The following is a 20,706-nucleotide window of genomic DNA, read 5'->3' as shown; positions in this document are numbered from 1 at the left end:
TTGGACAAAATAGTAATGATCAACTATGTCTCTATATATATATAATCATATAAGATTAAGGGTTTTTTTTAAAAACAATAATTAGGATGAAGATGAACAATCTTTTATCACATTTTTTGCGAAAGTCTTTATTAGATGCAAATTAGGTATTTTTATTGTTGGTATTTTGTTTATTTCTTTATTTAAAATGGGACACCTCTGCATATTCACATATGTTTTACCAAAAAATAAGTTTTCCTTCTCTTTTATCTTATAAACTGTTTCGATTTACAACATAAATGTTTAAAGTAGGCCACCCATAAATGTTAATAATTTTTATAACTTATTTACTTACAAAATAATTTTCATAAAATTCTACCAAAAAAAAAATAATAGTAATTTTTATAAAAGAGTAGTGTCTACTTTAAATCACAGAATCGGTTTAAATCAGATTTACTTTAAATAGTTATGTCTCGAAAACTCCAGGTAAATATTTTTATCAATTTCACTGGAATAAGATTTAGATTACCAGGTGGAATTTTTATTCTCGGAATAAGATTTAGATTAGACAGCTTATTATTATTCTATAAAAGAAAAATGATATATGTAGTCGACATGTTTTGATGTCCTATATAAATTCGATTCTTCTAGACAAAACCTTACGTTATACACTTCAACTCATAAAAGAGACCAAAACAGAGACAAAAAAAAAAAAACACATTTTATCAACAAAAACAAACATCATCACGAGAAAGAAGAACTGAAGAAGAAGGACGAAACAAAAAGAAGCAGCTCTCGTGATCTTCCCCACATCTTGAAAGACATTTCAAAATTTACTATCAAGCACAAGAAAAATAAAAAAAAAAAGAAGAATGAGAATTGGATCTAAGTTTCTGATTTCAGATTCGTGATTTGTTTTTTCGTTTTTTTTTATGAGATTTCTTATGTGTCGGAGAGATCATTGGAGCTATATATAGATTGGATTTGATTCTTGGAAAGAAATGGTGCGTTTAAAGCGACGGCAAGAGATTATAGATCATGAAGAAGAAGAGGAATCAAACGAAGACATATCATCATCAAGAAGAGGTAGTAAACTGAGCTTAGCCGAGACGTTTCGGTGGCTTGATTCATCAGAGCATCGCAAGATTGAAACCGATGGTCATAATGATTACAAATACATCATTCATCCCAAAAATAGGTAACACTCTCTCTTCATCATGCCAGTTGAAACATTTTCCTTTTTATTGGGAAAATAAAACGTAGAAAACACTTTTCTTAAAAAAATTAAAATATCTCCACTTTTTATTTCTTTTGAATTCGAGATAAAAATTCCGAATAAACACTTCTACTCAATAATTTTTTTATTAATCTATAAAATTTGATTCTCATTAAACAAAATTTATACATAAAAAAATATCTACCATAAATACGATTGATAACCTAAATTTTTAAACAGTATGAAAATGGTAAACGATAGAACTAAAATAGGTAAAAACAGTAAATGTAATAAAAATACTTTATTTTGTGTCATTTTTAGTTACCATTTTCATGATTAATTATAATAAAAATGATATTTCTTATACTGTTACGGGTTATTAATCAATCAATACTCAGTTCACTTCAAAGTATTCTTTGACACTAATTACTACTTTCGTCGCTGTTTATTTTTTAATCCATTTTAAAAATATTTTTTTGAAAAATCAGCTATAAAGATTTAGGATATATATGGAATAATCTTTAGCACATTAAACGAAGGTCAAATTAATAGATGCTTTTAAGGTGATCTTGTTGTCGATATGCTGCTTATTTTTAAAATATTAAAACTTTCTTGAGGACACCTCCTCATCATATTCTTATCTTTTTGTCCTCTTTTGTTTTTCACCTCAAGTATATATATCTAAGGATTTGTTTTATATGCAGTCCACCAATTGAAAAATTGAACTTGTAAATCTAAAATAGATTCCGACCAAAATAAAAGTTATGTTATAAAAATTGATTTTAAAATCTCGATTTTTCTTTAAATAGAAATCCTAAGTTAAGCAACTTGATCACTAGTGGAGATGCTGTTACACTCTAACAAATATTTATATTGAGAAGAGCTGAAGAGGTAAGGGTTGTATTTAGTGATTATGTGTCAGAATCATTGAAGATCAGATTATTAATTCGTTCCGCTAAAGCTGCCGTAACCAGAGGCCACACGTGGACACTCATCCACCTGTTCTTTTAAGCATAAATAACAAAATTATTAAATACTAGTAAATACTATGTCAAAAAACTCAAAATTATTAGTAAAAATGTATATTCAACTCTGTCCAGCTACGTCGATCTTAAGTAAGTTCTTAACAAATTTTAAATTTCAAACGTTGTTGCTTGCATTTAACAATTATTTTCAGTTGTCTCCCTTCCGCGATTACGTTTATCTACATTACCAATTTGATAGATCAAGTTATAAGCCACAGTCTCATTACTTATCCAAAAAAAATAAAATTATAAGCCATAATCTTTACATTTTCAAGAATCTTTGGTTAGAATTGAATTAATGAAAAGTGGGGAAAAAATGAGCAGGTCGTACAAGGCATGGGAAACGTTTATATTGGTGTGGGCAATATACTCCTCTTTGTTCACTCCCATGGAGTTTGGTTTCTTCCGCGGTCTGCCTGAGAGACTCTTTATACTTGATATCGTTGGTCAGATTGCGTTCTTGGTCGATATTGTTCTTCAGTTTTTTGTTGCCTACCGCGATACCCAGACCTACCGGACGGTCTACAAACCAACACGTATTGCTCTCCGGTCAGTTTTGTATACGGTTTAGACCCTTGCAAGCATTTAACCATTTCTACTCATATAGCTATTAATGGAGGAAATATATCTTTTGGCATCATGTTTCTCAGGTACCTCAAGTCGCATTTTCTTATGGATTTCATTAGTTGCTTCCCTTGGGATCTTATCTATAAGGTAGATACATTTGCTTTCTAGCATTTACTTAGATCTTTCAAACATTTTTTTGTAGAAATGGGCATTCCGGTTTGCGGTTTAGTTTATTTTTAGTTTCCAATTTTATCAAGTTTATTGAATAATATTAAATAAACTAGTTTATTATAAAATATTAAAAAATTGGTGTGGCTCGATTGTTCTTGATTCAGTTTAGGTTAGTCCGAATAGGTTTCTCCTTTATAGAAACTCAAACCAAATAAACATTTTGGTTCGGATTCAGTTTGGTTTGGTTTATACGCCCACCTAGCCTTTTTTGTAGGCATCAGGGAAACACGAGTTAGTGAGGTACATGTTGTGGATAAGGCTGTTTCGGGTGCGCAGAGTGGTTGAGTTTTTCCAAAGGCTTGAGAAAGACACAAGAATCAACTATCTCTTCACCAGAATCTTAAAGCTATTGTTCGTTGAAGTGTACTGTACTCACACTGCTGCTTGCATCTTCTATTACTTGGCCACCACTCTTCCTCCAGAGAACGAAGGTTACACTTGGATCGGTAGCCTAAAGCTAGGAGACTATAGCTACGAGAATTTCCGAGAAATCGATCTGTGGAAACGTTATACCACAGCTCTGTACTTCGCCATTGTCACTATGGCTACTGTCGGTATAAAAACCAACATGATTTAAATGATCATTTTATTAGTTATTACAAAGAGATTGATGGATGTTTTTAATCTCTTGTTTTTGACATCAGGTTATGGAGACATACACGCAGTGAACCTAAGGGAAATGATATTCGTTATGATATATGTTTCATTTGATATGGTTCTCGGTGCGTACCTCATTGGTAACATCACTGCTTTAATTGTGAAAGGATCAAACACAGAGAGATTCAGAGATAAAATGAATGATCTCATCAGTTTCATGAACCGCAAAAAACTTGGGAGAGAACTTCGTAGCCAAATAACCGGCCACGTGAGATTGCAGTACGACAGTTACTACACCGACACTGTCATGCTTCAGGACATCCCAGCCGCTATCCGCGCCAAGGTACACAGTCTTTGGCAAGCCGGCCTCCTACTAATACACCAACTGAGTTACTAATATATATGTTTTGTATGATTGTTTTTTGCAGATTGCTCAACGATTGTACCTGCCTTACATCAAAAAGGTCCCACTTTTCAACGGCTGCTCCACGGAGTTTATTAATCAGATAGTTATAAGGCTACATGAAGAGTATTTTCTTCCAGGAGAAGTAATAACAGAGCAAGGAAACGTTGTTGATCATTTGTATTTCGTCTGTGAAGGCTTACTGGTACGTAAAATCTCATTGTGTTTGTGAATTTGTGTATATAAATCTTTGCTTCTTTTCTATGTCTAACTTTATAACTATTTTGGTGGCTTTTTATAGGAGGCTCTAGTTACGAAACCAGATGGATCTGAACAGAGTGTGACGTTTCTTGGGCCTCACGCATCATTTGGAGATATCTCAATCATTTGCAACATCTCTCAACCTTTCACTGTTAGGGTTTGCGAGCTATGTCATCTTTTACGCCTCGACAAACAGTCATTCTCAAACATCCTAGATATTTATTTTCACGATGGACGCAAAATCTTGAACAATCTTATGGAGGTAACTCTTTTTCTATCTCTTACTTAAGGTTTGATGAACTCGGTTTAGCTAGAAATCTTGAAACTCAATCTTGGTTTTGGCAGGATAATGATTCAAACGAGAGGATAAAGATGCTAGAATCTGACATTGTGATTCACATTGGGAAACAAGAAGCAGAACTTGCATTGAAACTAAACAGTGCAGCTTTCCAAGGAGATTTCTACCAGCTTAAGAGCTTAATCCGATCTGGAGCCGATCCTAACAAAACAGATTACGATGGAAGATCACCGCTTGTACGTTTTTTTTTTGCTTACCTTTCAATCTTTCTTCGATGGTACGAAAGATTCTTTCTTTTAACCTACCGTAAGTTCCTTCTTCATGTTCAGCATCTTGCAGCATGTAGAGGCTATGAAGACATTACATCGTTTCTTATTCAAGAAGGTGTTGACATCAATCTAAAAGGTAAATGAAAATCTTTATCCGATATCAACTGGTAATATTTTTACATTGTCTTATGTTTTACGCTTTGGTCACATATATATACAGATAAGTTTGGGAACACGGCATTGTTCGAGGCTGTGAAAGCAGGACAAGACGGAGTGGTTGGTTTACTTGTCAGAGAAGGAGCCTCTTTTGATATAGAAGATTCCGGAAACTTCCTTTGCACGACAGTTGCGAAAGGCGACTCTGATTTTCTCAAGAGATTGCTCTTAAGTGGTATGAACCCAAACACTGAAGATTATGATCACAGAACACCACTTCATGTCGCTGCTTCTGAAGGGTTATACTTGATGGCTAAAATGCTAGTTGAAGCTGGAGCTAGCATTAGCTCTAAAGACCGGTAACATTCATACAAGATGAATCATCAAATCGTTTAAATTTTTTTAATTAAACTTAACATACTTCGTAAATCTTGAAGGTGGGGAAACTCTCCGCTTGATGAAGCTCGAATGTGTGGAAACAAGAAACTGATCAAGTTACTTGAAGATGGGAATGTAACCGCTGAGTCGTCAAGCTCTCATGAACGTCAACGTATAAAAATTTATATACTTTCCTTCTCATTATAACACTCAAAAGATTCTTAATATCATTGAATTTTATTCATGTTTTGAACAAACAGAGGAGAGAATCGAAAGACGAAAATGCACGGTGTTTCCGTTCCATCCGCACGAGGCGAAAGAAGAGCCAAGTAGAAAGCATGGAGTCATGCTTTGGATCCCTAGCGATCTACATAAACTCGTAGTAACGGCTGCGCAAGAGCTCGGGCTATCCGATGAAGCCTCATTTGTTATATTATCAGAAGACGAAGGTCGTATCACGGATATTGATATGATAAGTAATGGACAGAAATTGTATCTGATCAGTAATACTACTGATTAAACATAATGATCTAGTCTTCCATTTTTCCGATCATTACCACAAAGAGTCATTTTGGGTTTTCATTGTTATTAAATCTTATAGAGTGCATTACAAAGAAGAACTCTATTTTCATATAAGCGTCTTTGAATTCAAGAAAAAAAAAATACTTGTAAATAAACCAATCACATAGATATATGGTTACAACCTATAGCGCAAAATAGATAGATGCTATTTGATACTTAGAATTACACCCAAAAAAAACTCAGAGATAATTTCAATAATTATATATGTTATAGAGTAATTAACCGAGCTTAATACACTGAAGTTGTCTGAAGTTTTTTTGAGCTTCAAGGTTTCCAGTATCAACAACTTCTTTACATGTATCACTAGAATCTGATGTAAAAAGTTTAAAAAGAACGTCCATGACACAGCCAATAAGAGGAATATGTGAACAGAAATTAGATTTCATAGAGAAGTATATGTATAAATGCTATGAGATGTGTACAAAAATAATTTTGGGAGAGAGATAAAGATATGAAGAAGTGAAGAGAAGATAAGTGAGTTTATATTGATGTGAATAGACTTGATCACCAAGAATAACTGAAGACTTGTAAGGACACAAAATATTGGAGTAGTCCCCAAGATTCCAATGTTTCTTTCAAGGTTTTGTATTATTAGTTGAAAGTTTGAAATCTAATTTGTCGTTTATGAAAATGAACTGGTCACCTTATTTTACTTTTTGGAATATTCTGGTTAGATTTGGTTTAAATTATTTAGGTGGTGGTTTAAATTATTTAGGATTTGAGTAGTTAAAAAGGTAATTAGTAGAATTTTGAGTTATTGTTAGGATTCATTTCATTAATAAATGTTTTTTTTTGGGTAGTAGTTTGTGTTCAAATCAAATGAAGCAATCTCTATCACTATATCATGAAAAATGATGAATTTTGGTATCAATAAAAATAAATTAATTACCTTCAGATAATTTGAATGAAAAAAACATCATTAATATCAACAATCAATACCATCTCAACACATTAACCATTAAAATTAATTTCAATTCTCATAAAAACTATCTTAAATATTAATCATTAGCTTAAATTAATATTCACCTAAAAGATGTCCAAAAAAATATTCTAAACATGACCGCGGTAAAGACCAAAGAAATGTTCTAAACATGACTGTCACAAAGACCATTTGTCCTCAAAAACTGTCACGAAGACCACTTGTCCCGAAGGACCGTCACGAAAACCATACATTCTGAAGGACCGTCACAAAAACCATACATTCTGAAGGACCGTCACGAAGACCACTTGTCCCGAAGGATCGTCACGAAGACCATACATTTCGAAGTACCGTCACGAAGACCACTCATCCCGAAGGATTGCCTAAACAGGCCACATGTTCCGAAGGACCGTCACGAAGACACACATCCCGAAGGACCGCCTAAACAAGCAAAATTGGCTAAACAGCCCGCCACAAAGACCACACAATTGGCTAAACAGTCCGCCACAAAGGCCGTACAATGTCTCAAAAGACTACCACACACGGGCACACAATGACTCAACAGTCCGCAACGCAGGCCACACAAGCCCCTGCAAGGCTCACAACCACTAAAAATGGACAAATTCTAACTCTCATAAAACTTTCTATATTTAGAACTTCCCACTTTTGGAAAGTTTCCACTTTTGAAAATTTTCATTTCAGGAAACTTTCCTTTTTAATACCAGCTTCGCGGAAATTCAAACCCTGAACACCACCTCATCTTGCTACATAGTCGCATCACCAACCACCCTTAAGCGACCAAGTAACAAGAGAAATGAGCTGAAATACTTCATTCCCGCTCCAGTCACGGACTACAGTTGGGACCAGGCTAGACAAGCTCAAGTCGCGGTTTGTTTCTCATACCACTTCTTAAACCTTGCTTTCATCCTCGCCTCTGGCTCCCAAGTCATAATGTTAGTAACAGTGTCATTCAATGCCCTCAATTTGCAAGTTAGATAGCCCGACAACAGAATTTCCTGACCGATCTTTTTCTCCATCACTTTCCATGGTTTCCTGAAAACTTGACACAAAAAGTTAGAAAATAAAAAAAAGTCTTCACACACTCAAGTGTTTCTCTTGATTTTGGTAGGTCACTCAAGAGCTTTCTCCCTAAGTTCTAAGAGAACAAATCCAAACAACCCAATAGAATTCCCAAGCAACAAAGGAAGAAGGAAGATAGAAAGAAAAGAGAATTTTGTGAAATCTGTTTTAACCACTCCAAGGTTGGATTCTCCTCAGCCAGCAGATTTTCTCTTTCACCACCTAGCCAAATGCATTTTTTTTTAACAAGTTTTTTTTTTTTTTTTTTTTGGTAATTGAGATGACCTAGGTAAGGAGATGACCCAAATGTAAGATAGAAAGAAGATGAAGTATTTAGAAATGAAAGATGAGAAGATGAACAGACAAGAGTGGCTCTGATACCACTTGATAAGCCCAAATTCGAGGATCACTCAGCCGGATTAGAAAGGATAGAAACTCGACAAGGTGCAACGAGGGAGATTTAATAGTTTGAGGGGTCGCACAGCAGTTGTGGAAGACTGCTGATATTTCCAACTCCAATCGCTGCTAGATATGACAAACTAGTCCCGCAAGAGGAGGCTGTTGCTTGGATATTACACATATGAAACAAGGAAGTGTTCTAGACAAAGAACAAAGAGATAGACTCATAAAATAAAATAAAAAATTGATTGATGATTCTCAAATGCGATTACATGTATCTATATAGGGATAAGAAACTTGGTAACAAAGCCAATTATTAATTATTCTTGAAACTAAAAGAAAATAAATATAGATAGTTGAATGGAGATCCAACTCTTGAAGTTTTCCTTCCCAAGGTGTCCTTCCCAATGTGAGTTGAACTCTATTTTTGTCACCCCACTTTGACCAAAAAAAATAAAGTGATTATTTTGGGCTTTCTTGGACTTGAATTAGGCTCAAAGTGGGCTGGACTTGATAAGTATCATCCCCAATTGATTTTCTCATGTTCTCTTTGGCTGTAAGAATTAGTCCATTAAGTGCATTCCTTAGCTTCTTAGCTTTTGCTATAGTCATTGGTCATTCAGGTACAAGCAATGATTCATCCGCTACAAGCTCCTCGGATTCAAGTTCAGCTACAAGTTTCTCGGATTCAACCTCAGTTACAAGCTGCTCCTCATTAGCTCCATCCATAATCACATCAGGTTTGGGCGACTAATCGTGAAGTTATATTTTAATTATTGTTAGGTTGTCTAAAAAAACAAAGGTGAATAAAAAAATTTACTATTAGGAGTGAACCCTGTTTATTGTTCATCCTGTTTATTTATTTTCTCACAGCTATTTTTTTATCGAATTACTCTACGCTAGATTAGCAGGTTTGAGCTCCTTTTTACCAATTTATTCAACATAGTTTAATACTTTTCATTTTCAACATAGTTTAATACTGTTGAATCTTTTTATTTAACTAGTCTTACGACCTTACGGGGATGTTAGTGATACAAATATTGGTATGATTGGTCGAGTCCATTTCTTAGTGAGGCATCACTCAAAAAATACATTATCGTCATATCCTAAATAAAACATCAAAATGATATCTTGGGAAACTTGAATCCACTAAAGAATCAACAAAGTCTATCATCACTCATCAATTTTATCTACTTATAAATTCATCTATATCCTAATTAAAAACATCAAAATGGTTTCTTGAGATACTTAAACTCCACTAAAGAATCAACACAGTCACTCATTAATTTCATATGCGAGTTCATCAGCTTCAACAACTCTGTTGCTTTTTCCTTAGTCTCTTCTCCATACCCAACTTGTAACACCAACAACACCTTTTGAAACGCACCCAAACGCACCGCTTCTTCAACGGAAAACGTATTTCCCATTTTACACAGCCTCAAAATCACCGAAACTGAGCTCCTTGTAGCTAATTCAGAAACCTTCGCAATCTTCTCCACCAAAAGCGGCATCACCAACGCGTTTTTTCTCACCTCTTCTCTCCCTTCCTCGGTTTCGCAAATCGCATCAAGAACCCCTAACGCATTTTCACAAACATTCATCTCAGCATCAACTATCATTTCAACCGTCATATTCACCAGACCGATTTCGAGAAACTCAGACGCTATTTCAGGCTTTTGCAACACCAATTGATAAATCGCTATCAACGAAGATTTCGTCGACCTAGTCGAAACCGAATCGCGAATCAACTTCATCAACGCTTCTGCAACTCTGTTCTCGACTGCAAATGCATAAACTCGCGTTTTGTCTAGTGAAAGAATCTCTTTCATAAAAACTGCAGCGTTTTCACGTGCAGAATCGTCCTTACTCCTCAACAAACCCGCGATCCAACGAAACGACGTTGCGGACGAGAGTTTCGTAATACCATCAGACCCGATCGGAATCATCCATGTCAACAAATATAAAATCTCTTTTAGCATAAACGTTAATTTCTCATCTCCCGAGAACTTATCGAAACATTCGCAAAGAACTAATCCGACGCCATTGTCGTTAATACACTTACGATTTTTCTCACTCTCGTCCCCTAATTTTGTAATCTTCCCAATAAACTCACCACACTTCTCGAATTCCCCACGCCGCGTAGCAGACGATAATTTTCTACAGATCTCGTGGACATCACATGGCATTAAAGGAACACGTGGCGTAGGGATACGGTGAATCGACGACGATCCTGCCTCCACGCACCAACTTTGAATCATCTTACGAATCGTGTGGTTCGGGGTTTGATCGAACGTTGTTAAGACCGTGTTCGTGACCGGACATGTTTTGTTGCCCGAACCAATCCATGTCTCGATGCTCTCTCTGTCGTAGGTTATCCCTGTGGAGATTATTACAGGATCTTTCATTAGATCGATTGAGATTGGGCATTGAAACTCCGGTGGTATTGTTATATCCGTCTCCGACTCCGACCAGCTCATTACCGGAGTTATCTTCTTCTCGTTAGCTACACGTAGTCTCTTTCTCCATGAAAATCCCATTTTCTTTTTATGACGTCAATTTGTATATTGACTTTGGGTTTTTAAGATTTTGGGTCGGGATGAGACTTATATTTATTATGTAACGGTATTTATTCATATTTTTTGGTCAAATTAGGGGAAAAGGGAGAATGAGGAAGATGGTTAGGTCTAGTTTGCAAGTTGTGTCTGGTCTTTGAAGTGGAAACTTTTGACCATTGAATTTTTCAAGGAAGAAGAACCATCANCAACGCTTCTGCAACTCTGTTCTCGACTGCAAATGCATAAACTCGCGTTTTGTCTAGTGAAAGAATCTCTTTCATAAAAACTGCAGCGTTTTCACGTGCAGAATCGTCCTTACTCCTCAACAAACCCGCGATCCAACGAAACGACGTTGCGGACGAGAGTTTCGTAATACCATCAGACCCGATCGGAATCATCCATGTCAACAAATATAAAATCTCTTTTAGCATAAACGTTAATTTCTCATCTCCCGAGAACTTATCGAAACATTCGCAAAGAACTAATCCGACGCCATTGTCGTTAATACACTTACGATTTTTCTCACTCTCGTCCCCTAATTTTGTAATCTTCCCAATAAACTCACCACACTTCTCGAATTCCCCACGCCGCGTAGCAGACGATAATTTTCTACAGATCTCGTGGACATCACATGGCATTAAAGGAACACGTGGCGTAGGGATACGGTGAATCGACGACGATCCTGCCTCCACGCACCAACTTTGAATCATCTTACGAATCGTGTGGTTCGGGGTTTGATCGAACGTTGTTAAGACCGTGTTCGTGACCGGACATGTTTTGTTGCCCGAACCAATCCATGTCTCGATGCTCTCTCTGTCGTAGGTTATCCCTGTGGAGATTATTACAGGATCTTTCATTAGATCGATTGAGATTGGGCATTGAAACTCCGGTGGTATTGTTATATCCGTCTCCGACTCCGACCAGCTCATTACCGGAGTTATCTTCTTCTCGTTAGCTACACGTAGTCTCTTTCTCCATGAAAATCCCATTTTCTTTTTATGACGTCAATTTGTATATTGACTTTGGGTTTTTAAGATTTTGGGTCGGGATGAGACTTATATTTATTATGTAACGGTATTTATTCATATTTTTTGGTCAAATTAGGGGAAAAGGGAGAATGAGGAAGATGGTTAGGTCTAGTTTGCAAGTTGTGTCTGGTCTTTGAAGTGGAAACTTTTGACCATTGAATTTTTCAAGGAAGAAGAACCATCAGTTGATTTTCTAGTTAATTACAAAATGGACATAATCTCAATTTTCTTTTTTTGTGAATGTTTCAAAGGATAATGTGTCAATCTCATCGAATATGTATTACCCGAGAACAGCAAGTTCACCGTGTAAAATGTTGTGTCAGTAAATTATGAGATTGAGTGTACAAAGAGAAATTGTTGCTAACCAAATGAATCGAACCAAACTAAAGACAACACGTGTTTTGTTGTTTATGTAGAGTATTAACAATTATAAATCATAATTAAGCCAGACGAATACGCAATTAAGTAATAGTGTAAAAACTAAAAAGTTTTAAGAAACTAATTGAAGCAGAAAGGGTTTAAGATAATATTAAATACATCGTAGGTGTTACCAAATCTTGACCAAATCATGTGGTTAAATTACTATATCAAACCGGTGCTCCAACTTACATATCAATTTTAATCGTTCCAAATATGAAATTTAAATATAGGTTTGCTTACAATTGCAATAATCACGAAATTTGAATTATTGTAGTTTTTTTTTTTTTTTTTTATTGGGCCAACTTGTTTCATTTAAATTCGATTGTGTGGACTATGATTCACAATACCGGTTTAGATCGGTTAAGGATCTAAGTTGACTCTTGGATTTTTTTTTTTTTGACCTCTCTCTCTCTCTCTCTCTCGCAATCGCACCAGACATCGTCGACGCTTTGACCTCTCGCTCGCTCGCAATCTCTTCTACTAAGTGAACCGCTCATAATTTAGGGTTTCGAGATTCTTCTCTCGCAAGCTCCTCCTGGTATATTTTCCGAACCGTACCTTCGTAATTCTTCCTTTTTTGCGCGGGGGGTATAGATTCTTATAGCTTCATCTACAGAACAATCTTATAAGTAATATGATCAAATAACACAGGCTTAGTGAAGATTGTCAAATAGACGAGTGTGTCTGATCAAATAATCTGTTTATTGTTTCATCTCTCAAGTGCTTCGAGAAGTAGTAATCTTTATCTCATGTTTGGCTTTTTGAAGCTCCAACCATCTTGATTTTGGGTTAGATGTGTCTTTGTTTTTTTGAATAATTATCACATTTAGTTTCTTAAATCAGGATCAATGCATCTCTTTTGGTTAATCATCTGATTTGATATGTGGTACTTGCTTCTTTTGGCAGTACCTATATGGTTAGCAACAATTCTGGCGGATCAAGTCTCTTAAGTCATAAAAGCCATAAGATTAACTAGTATAGGCCCAATGGCGGACAATACTTCACCTGAAGCTTCTCCTTCTCAGCCACCGCTCGTAAGTTTCCTTAACTCGTTACAGTTTGTTATAGATTTCAATGGTTTATATAGCTAATAACATTGTTGATTTGTGGGAAATCCTAGTTTCTGGAGGTTTTTTGTGAAGTTTCTGGTAAGGAATACAGATTCACGAACGGGACAAAGGCGAACTTTGCTGTCTCTGTGATCAACAGGAAACTTGGTTCGTTAAAACCTCGTGTAGTTTTCATCGAAGCAGCAAAGGAAGGTGAAGAGCCCATCAGTTTTGGGGATGATGCTTCTCTTGTCAGTTATGGACATGGCTGGAAGTTGAAGACAGTGGTTGATTCTGATTTTCCTGGTAATTTAGTTCTTGTCTGTTTCAGCTTTTGGATTCAAGAAATTGGTTTCGGTGTTCTAGTTTTGGTTAACTAAAAATAGTATAATTATATGTTCGCAAATGCTTCTCATGCTGTTATATGTCAAGTCTTGTTATAGAATCGTGATTGGTGACATATTAGAGGTCTAGTTTAGTGATGGAGTTACAAGAATCTTATTGATTTGTAGATGGTGGTCATACTGACAATATGCACATGATTGAGTGTTAATGCCAGAAACACACAGATTCTTAGGATTATTTCAAAAAGCACTTTGATCTTGGTTATTGGATGGAATATAACAGAGTGGTGATTCAGATGCTAATGTTAGTAAAATTTTGCTGGGTGTAGATTTTGTGATGCATTAAAACCAATGGAAATGGGTACGATGAGATACAATCATCAAGACTGTAATCAGGACTTCTTCACCTTTTTTTCTTTTCTTTTGATGCAGGAACTGAGAGATACAATCTACCACAGCACTTTCCTTCTGTGATATCTATGGTAATTAACTTGACTTTGTTTGTAAGTTCATAGCAAGATTGTGTTACAAATTTCTTAACACTTGATACCATCGTGATTGCCCTTAGTTTCTAACTAGTAACTTCTACTGGGAATGGAATACTATTCAATTTTGAAGCTAAGTAGAGTGAAGGGAGCTAGAACCATAACTGATAGTAAATTGACAATAAGATTCTTCAGTCTCATGAGTCTCATATAACTTTTTTCTCAGCTCGTTTTCTTGCTTGAGATCCTGTGTTGGTTTCATATCCTTCTGCTTCTGTTATGTGATTTCCCTGTAGCCATACATTGCAAATCAGATTGTGGAAACATGCTTCAGCGTTTTGCGGTTTGCTTTTGCAGGGTTCCACAGATTCAAAGTACACAAAGCATTCAAAACCAGAAATTGGAGAACAAAGTCTCAAATACATTGGAAGAATNGCTATAGTAAAATGTCTAAAATTGATACCAAAAACACTATCAACTTTTTCTAATGCTAAATTTATCCACAGTTTTGTACTTTTTATTATTATTGAAGTATTGCTAATTGTTTTCTCTATCTGTTAAAAGTTTTGTACAAATTTGTACTCTATTCTATGCTTGTATGAACCGTTTATCTTCTGATCAATGATTGAATGCAAGTGTTTTGACAAAAAAAAAAAAAAATCGGATCGAAATAGTTTTTCTATTTTTTTTTCCCTCTTTTTTTAATAGTTTTTTCCGAATCACAACAACGCACTAGTTCAGGTTCACACGTATCTATGACATGACCCATCCACCCATTTAAGACCCACATAAATATCATGTTTTGGATAGTCCACACCCACATAATTATTGAACAAATACAAAATCTAAACAATCAGGTAATTGCGAACTCTTCATGCGGATTCTCTATAACTTTTCGCTTATTGTGGTTTGTAGTAATGATGTCGATCGGTGTGTCGTTTTCCGAATTCAACAAACCCACTAGAATATTTGATGTACTGCAAATGAGACTGACTGACTTGAATAATATCTGTCTACATATTCATGAACATCACATTACTTCATATCGTGATTTGCTTGTTTATTTAATCTACGAAAATCAAAATTACATCTGAAAAGAAAAAGAAGAGGGCGAAAGAAGAAAGACAAAACCTGCCGACAACCAAATAAAAAAGTAAACTGGAAATGAAAGATTTCTTAAATGAAAAATAGAAAAAGCCTCTATATGATGAGCTAGTGACTCGAGGNTGGCCTCTTCACAGTGGCTCTTGAGAACCTTCCTAGACTGATATTGCTCTTTAAAAGCTCGCCCATGTAAAGAATTGACACTGCCCAGACACAAATGACATGTGGGGATGTAACTCCTAAATCTGTATTTTCTTTTTTTCTATGTATACTAGTTTATTTATAAACGTATTTTGAGGTTATTGATTTCATCAAAGCAATTTGTTTTGTTTTAAACCTATGTTTGTTCTATTTGGTTAGAGTTTAGACTAACTTATATTTTATTGAAAGCTTTAGAGTTAGCTACCAAAAGTCTTTTATCTTATCGACCGTGCTAAGCAAAAGAGTTGGTTTGAGAAGGAAGAAAGGAACTACGACGTATTGGTAGCGTGATGAGCTTAACCAAAGAATTTGTTTCCATAGCTAAAAGTTCATCTATAATAAACTTGTAAGGAATGCNCGCTTATTGTGGTTTGTAGTAATGATGTCGATCGGTGTGTCGTTTTCCGAATTCAACAAACCCACTAGAATATTTGATGTACTGCAAATGAGACTGACTGACTTGAATAATATCTGTCTACATATTCATGAACATCACATTACTTCATATCGTGATTTGCTTGTTTATTTAATCTACGAAAATCAAAATTACATCTGAAAAGAAAAAGAAGAGGGCGAAAGAAGAAAGACAAAACCTGCCGACAACCAAATAAAAAAGTAAACTGGAAATGAAAGATTTCTTAAATGAAAAATAGAAAAAGCCTCTATATGATGAGCTAGTGACTCGAGGTTTTAAGCATGAGCATGATTAATATGGTAGAGATAGTGTTGGTTGTTGAAAACGCAAGTCCAACAGGTGCTGTTTACGTTTCCAAAGCATGGTTCCTTTGGCATCGTCAATGGTCTGCTCGATCTACACCCAAATATTTATTTCATAGAGAAAATAAATTATGAAGTTTTATTCTATGATTAGGTACAAAACAACATTATTATATATACGAAACAAATATGAATTTCCAAAACCATTGTTTTCAAATGTAGCGAGTATATATAATGATGAACAAACTGACCTCTGTGGGAGAAAAGGTCGGTCGAAGAAAGGCATCAATTGAGCTTTTGGAACCATTTCTTTCCTCAACATACGAATCTCTTCCTCTTCTATCATCTGTTACATATATATTATATGGTTCAATTTAAATAATGCGGCTTAACTTTGATAATTCTTTCGAACCGAAGTAAACCGAATTCCAAACTAATCTCACTCTTTTAGCTAAAGCAGTTTCTGTTCTATAGTTTCACTTACTGCCTTAGATGTGATTTATTCAAGGGCTCGTATCAAACCATTGACCATACTAAACTGGTTTGAGTAAAGTTCGTTGCATCAATTTAGTAAGCTTCATTTCAAATAATTTTTTTTATATAAACTGTATTTACGAGTAGCCAGATTTATATAAATAAAGAGGTTCTAGTTTTGCACAAAAAAAAAAAAAAAAAAAAGAGNGTTATGTAAATGATTAGTAGTAGATTTACAGCCTAGGAAAGAAAAAAAAAAAATCAGAGTACCGATTCTGCTGGTTTAAATTGGCTAAGGTTGTTCTTTTAGTCTACTAGGAAGCTCTTTTTTTTTTTTTTTTTTTTTTTTTTTTTTTTTNNNNTTTACCTTTTGCAACCTCTCTTCTTGTTTTTTCTGCAGTTTCATGACATAATAATTGGTTGCAACCTGCCAAGATGATGAATAAGCTCCATGGAGTTGAACAAAAAACAAAAAGAGAGAAATTAAGAAAGATTGAGGAAGTTTGTGTAAACCGAATAGTTGAACATTGCACGTTTCACTGCTCTCTCGCCAGAATGAAGTTTGAACTCGAGAGGCTTTTTGTTCTCTTTTGCTGGTGCCTTTGCAACATTAAAAATATAGAACAAAATCAATCGTAAAAGTAGATATGTTAACGCTGACCGAATAAGATCTTATTTGAAAGAAATGTTACTATAAATATATAAAACCTTAGAAAACCGAGCACATATACAAAAAGAAAGATAAGAGTTGTGTTTTGAATATTAAATTAGTTTAAAATATTGTTAATTGTTGTGATTACGTTTTATTAAAAAGAATTTCACAATTGATAATATACGCTCCATTTGGGTACCTTAGCCGCGGCTGCCTTGCCCTTGGCTTTGTCATTCACTCTGTCTTTGAGTGGTTCCACTTTGGGCTACAGTAGAATTGTTCAGTGAATAATTAGGGTACTTAAATCAGTGTACGAGGATTTTTACATGTAACACACACTAGCATTCTACGGAAACTAAACTTTTTCTTACTTATCGTTTTACAAAATTCGACAGAGAAGTTCACGAGTACGTAAGACATAAATTATACCTAGAGTAGAATTCAACGTAACGTGCACTATTATCTAAATAATTTAATCAAGAAAATGGGTGATAGCAGTGTTTCCGTATTAAATATTACTTGAAATGATCACACCACAACAGCAAAAAAGAAAAAGAAAACATACACTTCTGCCATTCGTCCCCCAAAAAAAAACTTACACTTCTGGCATTTTAAAATTAGTTATTGAGATGTATTAGGGATATTTGGACATCAAATTGTAACTAAACAATGCTATAATTGGCAGAAAGAGATGATATTACATAATTTGGATATAGAATTTGAGTTTCTGTTTCTTTCGGAATTATAAAAAGTTATGATTTTTTTACTTGTGCATGCATGTAGTTAAAACATAATCGATCAACTTCAATTTTATATAAGATTGGTACGTAAGTTTTTTTTACTAAACAGATTTACTTGCATAAACTTATTTTTATCAAATGATTTTTGAGGCCTAGCTAACACATTCATACAATTTAAAACATAGATCAACCTGTAAGCAAGTTTTAGTGTTAGTTTGTTTTTTCAAATTAGTCATGAACCCAAAACATAGACTACAGTAATTAAAAATGAGAACAATTGATGAAAATGTTGTCATTAGATTAATGGCCAATTAATGCCTCATTAGATAAACAAAGTAAGTATAGAAATAAAAAAGGTGAATCTTATCCTCACCATTCCTTTACCATTGGAACCCAGGGAGAGTACAGAAGAAGTTGGACTTGTTTTCCCAAACTTTGAAAACACGAAAAAAAAGAAAAACAGAACACTGTCAATATGTAATTCTCTTTGTTTTAGATAATATTACAAACATGCCCATTTTGGAATACACGTGTGATAATAACGTGCAAAAAGTAACGACTAATTAAGTAACTAATTATTGAAGTTTATAAAGAAAAAGTAACCAATTATTGAATAACCTTGGGTGAGGATTTTGTGTATGATGATTTTCCAGTACACATGTTTAGTGGTAATAAGAAAAATATAAAATTAAGCGTGGTTGTTGAAACAACGTATATGATAACGAATAACTCAACCAAAAGCCAAACTCCTTTACGAACTCTTTTTTCACAACTTAATATATATATATGAACTCTTAAAATTATAAGGAAGTGAAATAAAATGAGTGAAAGAGAGAAGAGATGAAGTGAATTTATAGAGAGTGAAGGACGAAGCAAACACACATTCAAGTTTGGACATTAGTAGCTTTCTTAAGTGGCGTCTGTTGCTGCATCAGCAACAAGCTTTATTTAGGGTTTTCTTCATATTTTTCTTAGTTAATATAAATGAAAATGTTCAAAAAAAGGCTGTGTATTCTAGATTCTTAAGTAATGTGAAGTCAACCTATAAGTAGCTATGTGTGTTCTATACTTCTATTTTAGATAAATGTAAACTTAATTACATCTTACTGTGTTGAAATCTTCATAAAAAAGTCAACAGTTATAATTTTTCAGAAACATTTTTATGATGCTAATTCTATAGTTAATTAATCAAAAATTCAAAAACAAATTAAAAACATTTTAATTATATGATATGTAATACCAATATTCTTAAAACAACACGATGGTGCAACTTTTATTTATTTATAATTGTTATTAATTAACTATAGAATGGCAACATATAATGAAATCAGATCACAGGTGTAACTGAAGAAAACAATATAAAATCAATAGATGTTTGGTTGTAGATTTGTAGTGGATATTTACGTTTGGAACTAACACGGAACTTGAATTTCTTCTAATTAACCACTATGCTTCCAGAGATCCAGAAACTTACATCTATTTGCCAAATCACATAAAGTATAATATATATAGAATATTTTTAGCTTTGTTTACAACTGTGATAAAAAAAACTTAAGAAATGATTAATTAGAAATTCACAAGTACACCTATGCTTGTAACTATTAATAGCTATGATCATTTCGTAACAAATAGTGATAGTAGCCTGAGTATTTGTCATATTTGAAGGAATATGATATTCTTAATATGTATATATTTGTCACATATTTATTTGTGCAATTCAAAGGACTATAATTAATTAAGATAGAGCTCTCAACAACCAAACTTTCTGATTAAACCTCCCTCTCATGCATGTCCGTAATTTTTCGTAGTGGATCCTTACGTTCCTACACATCTCATATTTTGGGGATTATAATCATTTCATTTTCTTAATCATATGTCAAAGGCTGTTCAAATATATTTATATCTATATACATTTTTTTTTTGTTTAAAGCAAATAAGTGTAAGCTAATATATTTTAGAGAAATTGTTAGGAATACTATTTTATAGAAACCTTTTTTCAAAAATACCCATTTTTAACTATTTTTATTTTTAATATCTTTAAACAATTACAATATATGTTAAATTAAGTCTTAGATTTTTTTGTTTGTTTTAGATTCTCTATTTTACATTTAGGATATAGTTTTGAGGGTAGTGTTGGCCCACCCATAAGGGGAACAAAACACCCGCTTTAGGCCACAGAAAGAAAAACAATTTAGAAGACAAATATACAGTTATACTATTATACTAGGATTTACCTCGTGGTACACCACGAGTCTATTCGTTTCATAAATCATTTAAATAAGTTAGTATACTAATATAATCAGGTTTTATTTAGTTAATATAAATATTAGAATATTATATATAATAAGTTGTATTTGCAAAATTTACCCCATAGTAAATTTCTTTGTTTTGTAATATCAATGCACTTATATATATATATATATATATATATTTATATTTATTTTGGTGTTTTTACAATAACTAACAGTATTTGTTAATAAAATTATTGGATTGACTTTGAAAGAACAATAAATATGTGTACTTTCAAAAATACAATAAACTATGATTAAAATCAAAAAACATTTAAGACCATGGTTT

At 34.0% G+C, this 20,706-nt stretch overlaps 5 protein-coding genes across 7 annotated transcripts; 2 read left to right on the top strand and 3 right to left on the bottom strand.

Annotated features, from left to right (window-relative positions):
• Positions 644-6,000, top strand: LOC104724113 (potassium channel GORK). Of its 3 annotated transcripts, XM_010442561.2 has the most exons (12): positions 648-1,177; positions 2,545-2,769; positions 2,871-2,934; positions 3,233-3,572; positions 3,663-3,958; positions 4,044-4,223; positions 4,320-4,541; positions 4,625-4,813; positions 4,907-4,982; positions 5,067-5,361; positions 5,440-5,552; positions 5,641-6,000. In XM_010442561.2, the coding sequence occupies exons 1-12, from the start codon at positions 981-983 to the stop codon at positions 5,898-5,900; spliced, it is 2,457 nt and encodes an 818-aa protein (XP_010440863.1). In that variant the 5' UTR covers positions 648-980; the 3' UTR covers positions 5,901-6,000. The 3 variants fall into 3 exon arrangements, with proteins under 3 accessions (XP_019087038.1, XP_010440863.1, XP_010440864.1); XM_019231493.1 differs by having other exon boundaries at positions 644-1,177; positions 4,625-4,982; XM_010442562.2 differs by lacking the exons at positions 648-1,177; positions 2,545-2,769 and having other exon boundaries at positions 2,865-2,934; positions 3,221-3,572.
• LOC104724112 (U-box domain-containing protein 21-like) lies at positions 9,407-11,082 on the bottom strand. Its single transcript, XM_010442559.2, has one exon. The coding sequence runs from the start codon at positions 10,895-10,897 to the stop codon at positions 9,587-9,589; it is 1,311 nt and encodes a 436-aa protein (XP_010440861.1). The 5' UTR covers positions 10,898-11,082; the 3' UTR covers positions 9,407-9,586.
• Positions 11,101-12,151, bottom strand: LOC104728248 (U-box domain-containing protein 21-like). Its single transcript, XM_010447261.2, has one exon. It carries the CDS (start codon positions 11,902-11,904, stop codon positions 11,101-11,103), a length of 804 nt encoding a protein of 267 aa, XP_010445563.1. The 5' UTR covers positions 11,905-12,151.
• On the top strand, positions 12,712-14,782 carry LOC104728247. The gene is made up of 6 exons (XM_019231923.1): positions 12,712-12,901; positions 13,270-13,397; positions 13,484-13,718; positions 14,189-14,238; positions 14,599-14,682; positions 14,774-14,782. The coding sequence occupies exons 2-6, from the start codon at positions 13,350-13,352 to the stop codon at positions 14,780-14,782; spliced, it is 426 nt and encodes a 141-aa protein (XP_019087468.1). The 5' UTR covers positions 12,712-12,901; positions 13,270-13,349.
• Positions 16,029-18,956, bottom strand: LOC104724111. The gene is made up of 7 exons (XM_010442558.1): positions 18,748-18,956; positions 18,503-18,562; positions 17,589-17,654; positions 17,251-17,337; positions 17,105-17,164; positions 16,515-16,609; positions 16,029-16,357 (listed from the first exon to the last, which is right to left on the bottom strand). Exons 1-7 carry the CDS (start codon positions 18,787-18,789, stop codon positions 16,237-16,239), a joined length of 531 nt encoding a protein of 176 aa, XP_010440860.1. The 5' UTR covers positions 18,790-18,956; the 3' UTR covers positions 16,029-16,236.

The sequence above is a fragment of the Camelina sativa genome, chromosome 11 (assembly GCF_000633955.1).
Source record: "Camelina sativa cultivar DH55 chromosome 11, Cs, whole genome shotgun sequence".
Taxonomy (NCBI): Eukaryota; Viridiplantae; Streptophyta; class Magnoliopsida; order Brassicales; family Brassicaceae; genus Camelina; species Camelina sativa.
Note: the sequence above shows the minus strand (reverse complement) of the source record. Positions and strands in the feature narration are given on the sequence as shown.

Excerpts from the sequence above, each read along its gene's own strand:
- LOC104724113 (XM_019231493.1), top strand. The coding sequence starts at position 981 with ATGGTGCGTTTAAAGCGACGGCAAGAGATTATAGATCATGAAGAAGAA. Across the intron at positions 2,935-3,232 it reads CTTGGGATCTTATCTATAAG|GCATCAGGGAAACACGAGTT; the intron begins GTAGATACATTT and ends CCTTTTTTGTAG. Across the intron at positions 3,959-4,043 it reads CAGCCGCTATCCGCGCCAAG|ATTGCTCAACGATTGTACCT; the intron begins GTACACAGTCTT and ends TGTTTTTTGCAG.
- LOC104724112 (XM_010442559.2), bottom strand. The coding sequence starts at position 10,897 with ATGGGATTTTCATGGAGAAAGAGACTACGTGTAGCTAACGAGAAGAAG.
- LOC104724111 (XM_010442558.1), bottom strand. The coding sequence starts at position 18,789 with ATGTGTACTGGAAAATCATCATACACAAAATCCTCACCCAAG. Across the intron at positions 17,338-17,588 it reads GCAAGGCAGCCGCGGCTAAG|GCACCAGCAAAAGAGAACAA; the intron begins GTACCCAAATGG and ends AATGTTGCAAAG. Across the intron at positions 16,358-16,514 it reads CGACCTTTTCTCCCACAGAG|ATCGAGCAGACCATTGACGA; the intron begins GTCAGTTTGTTC and ends ATTTGGGTGTAG.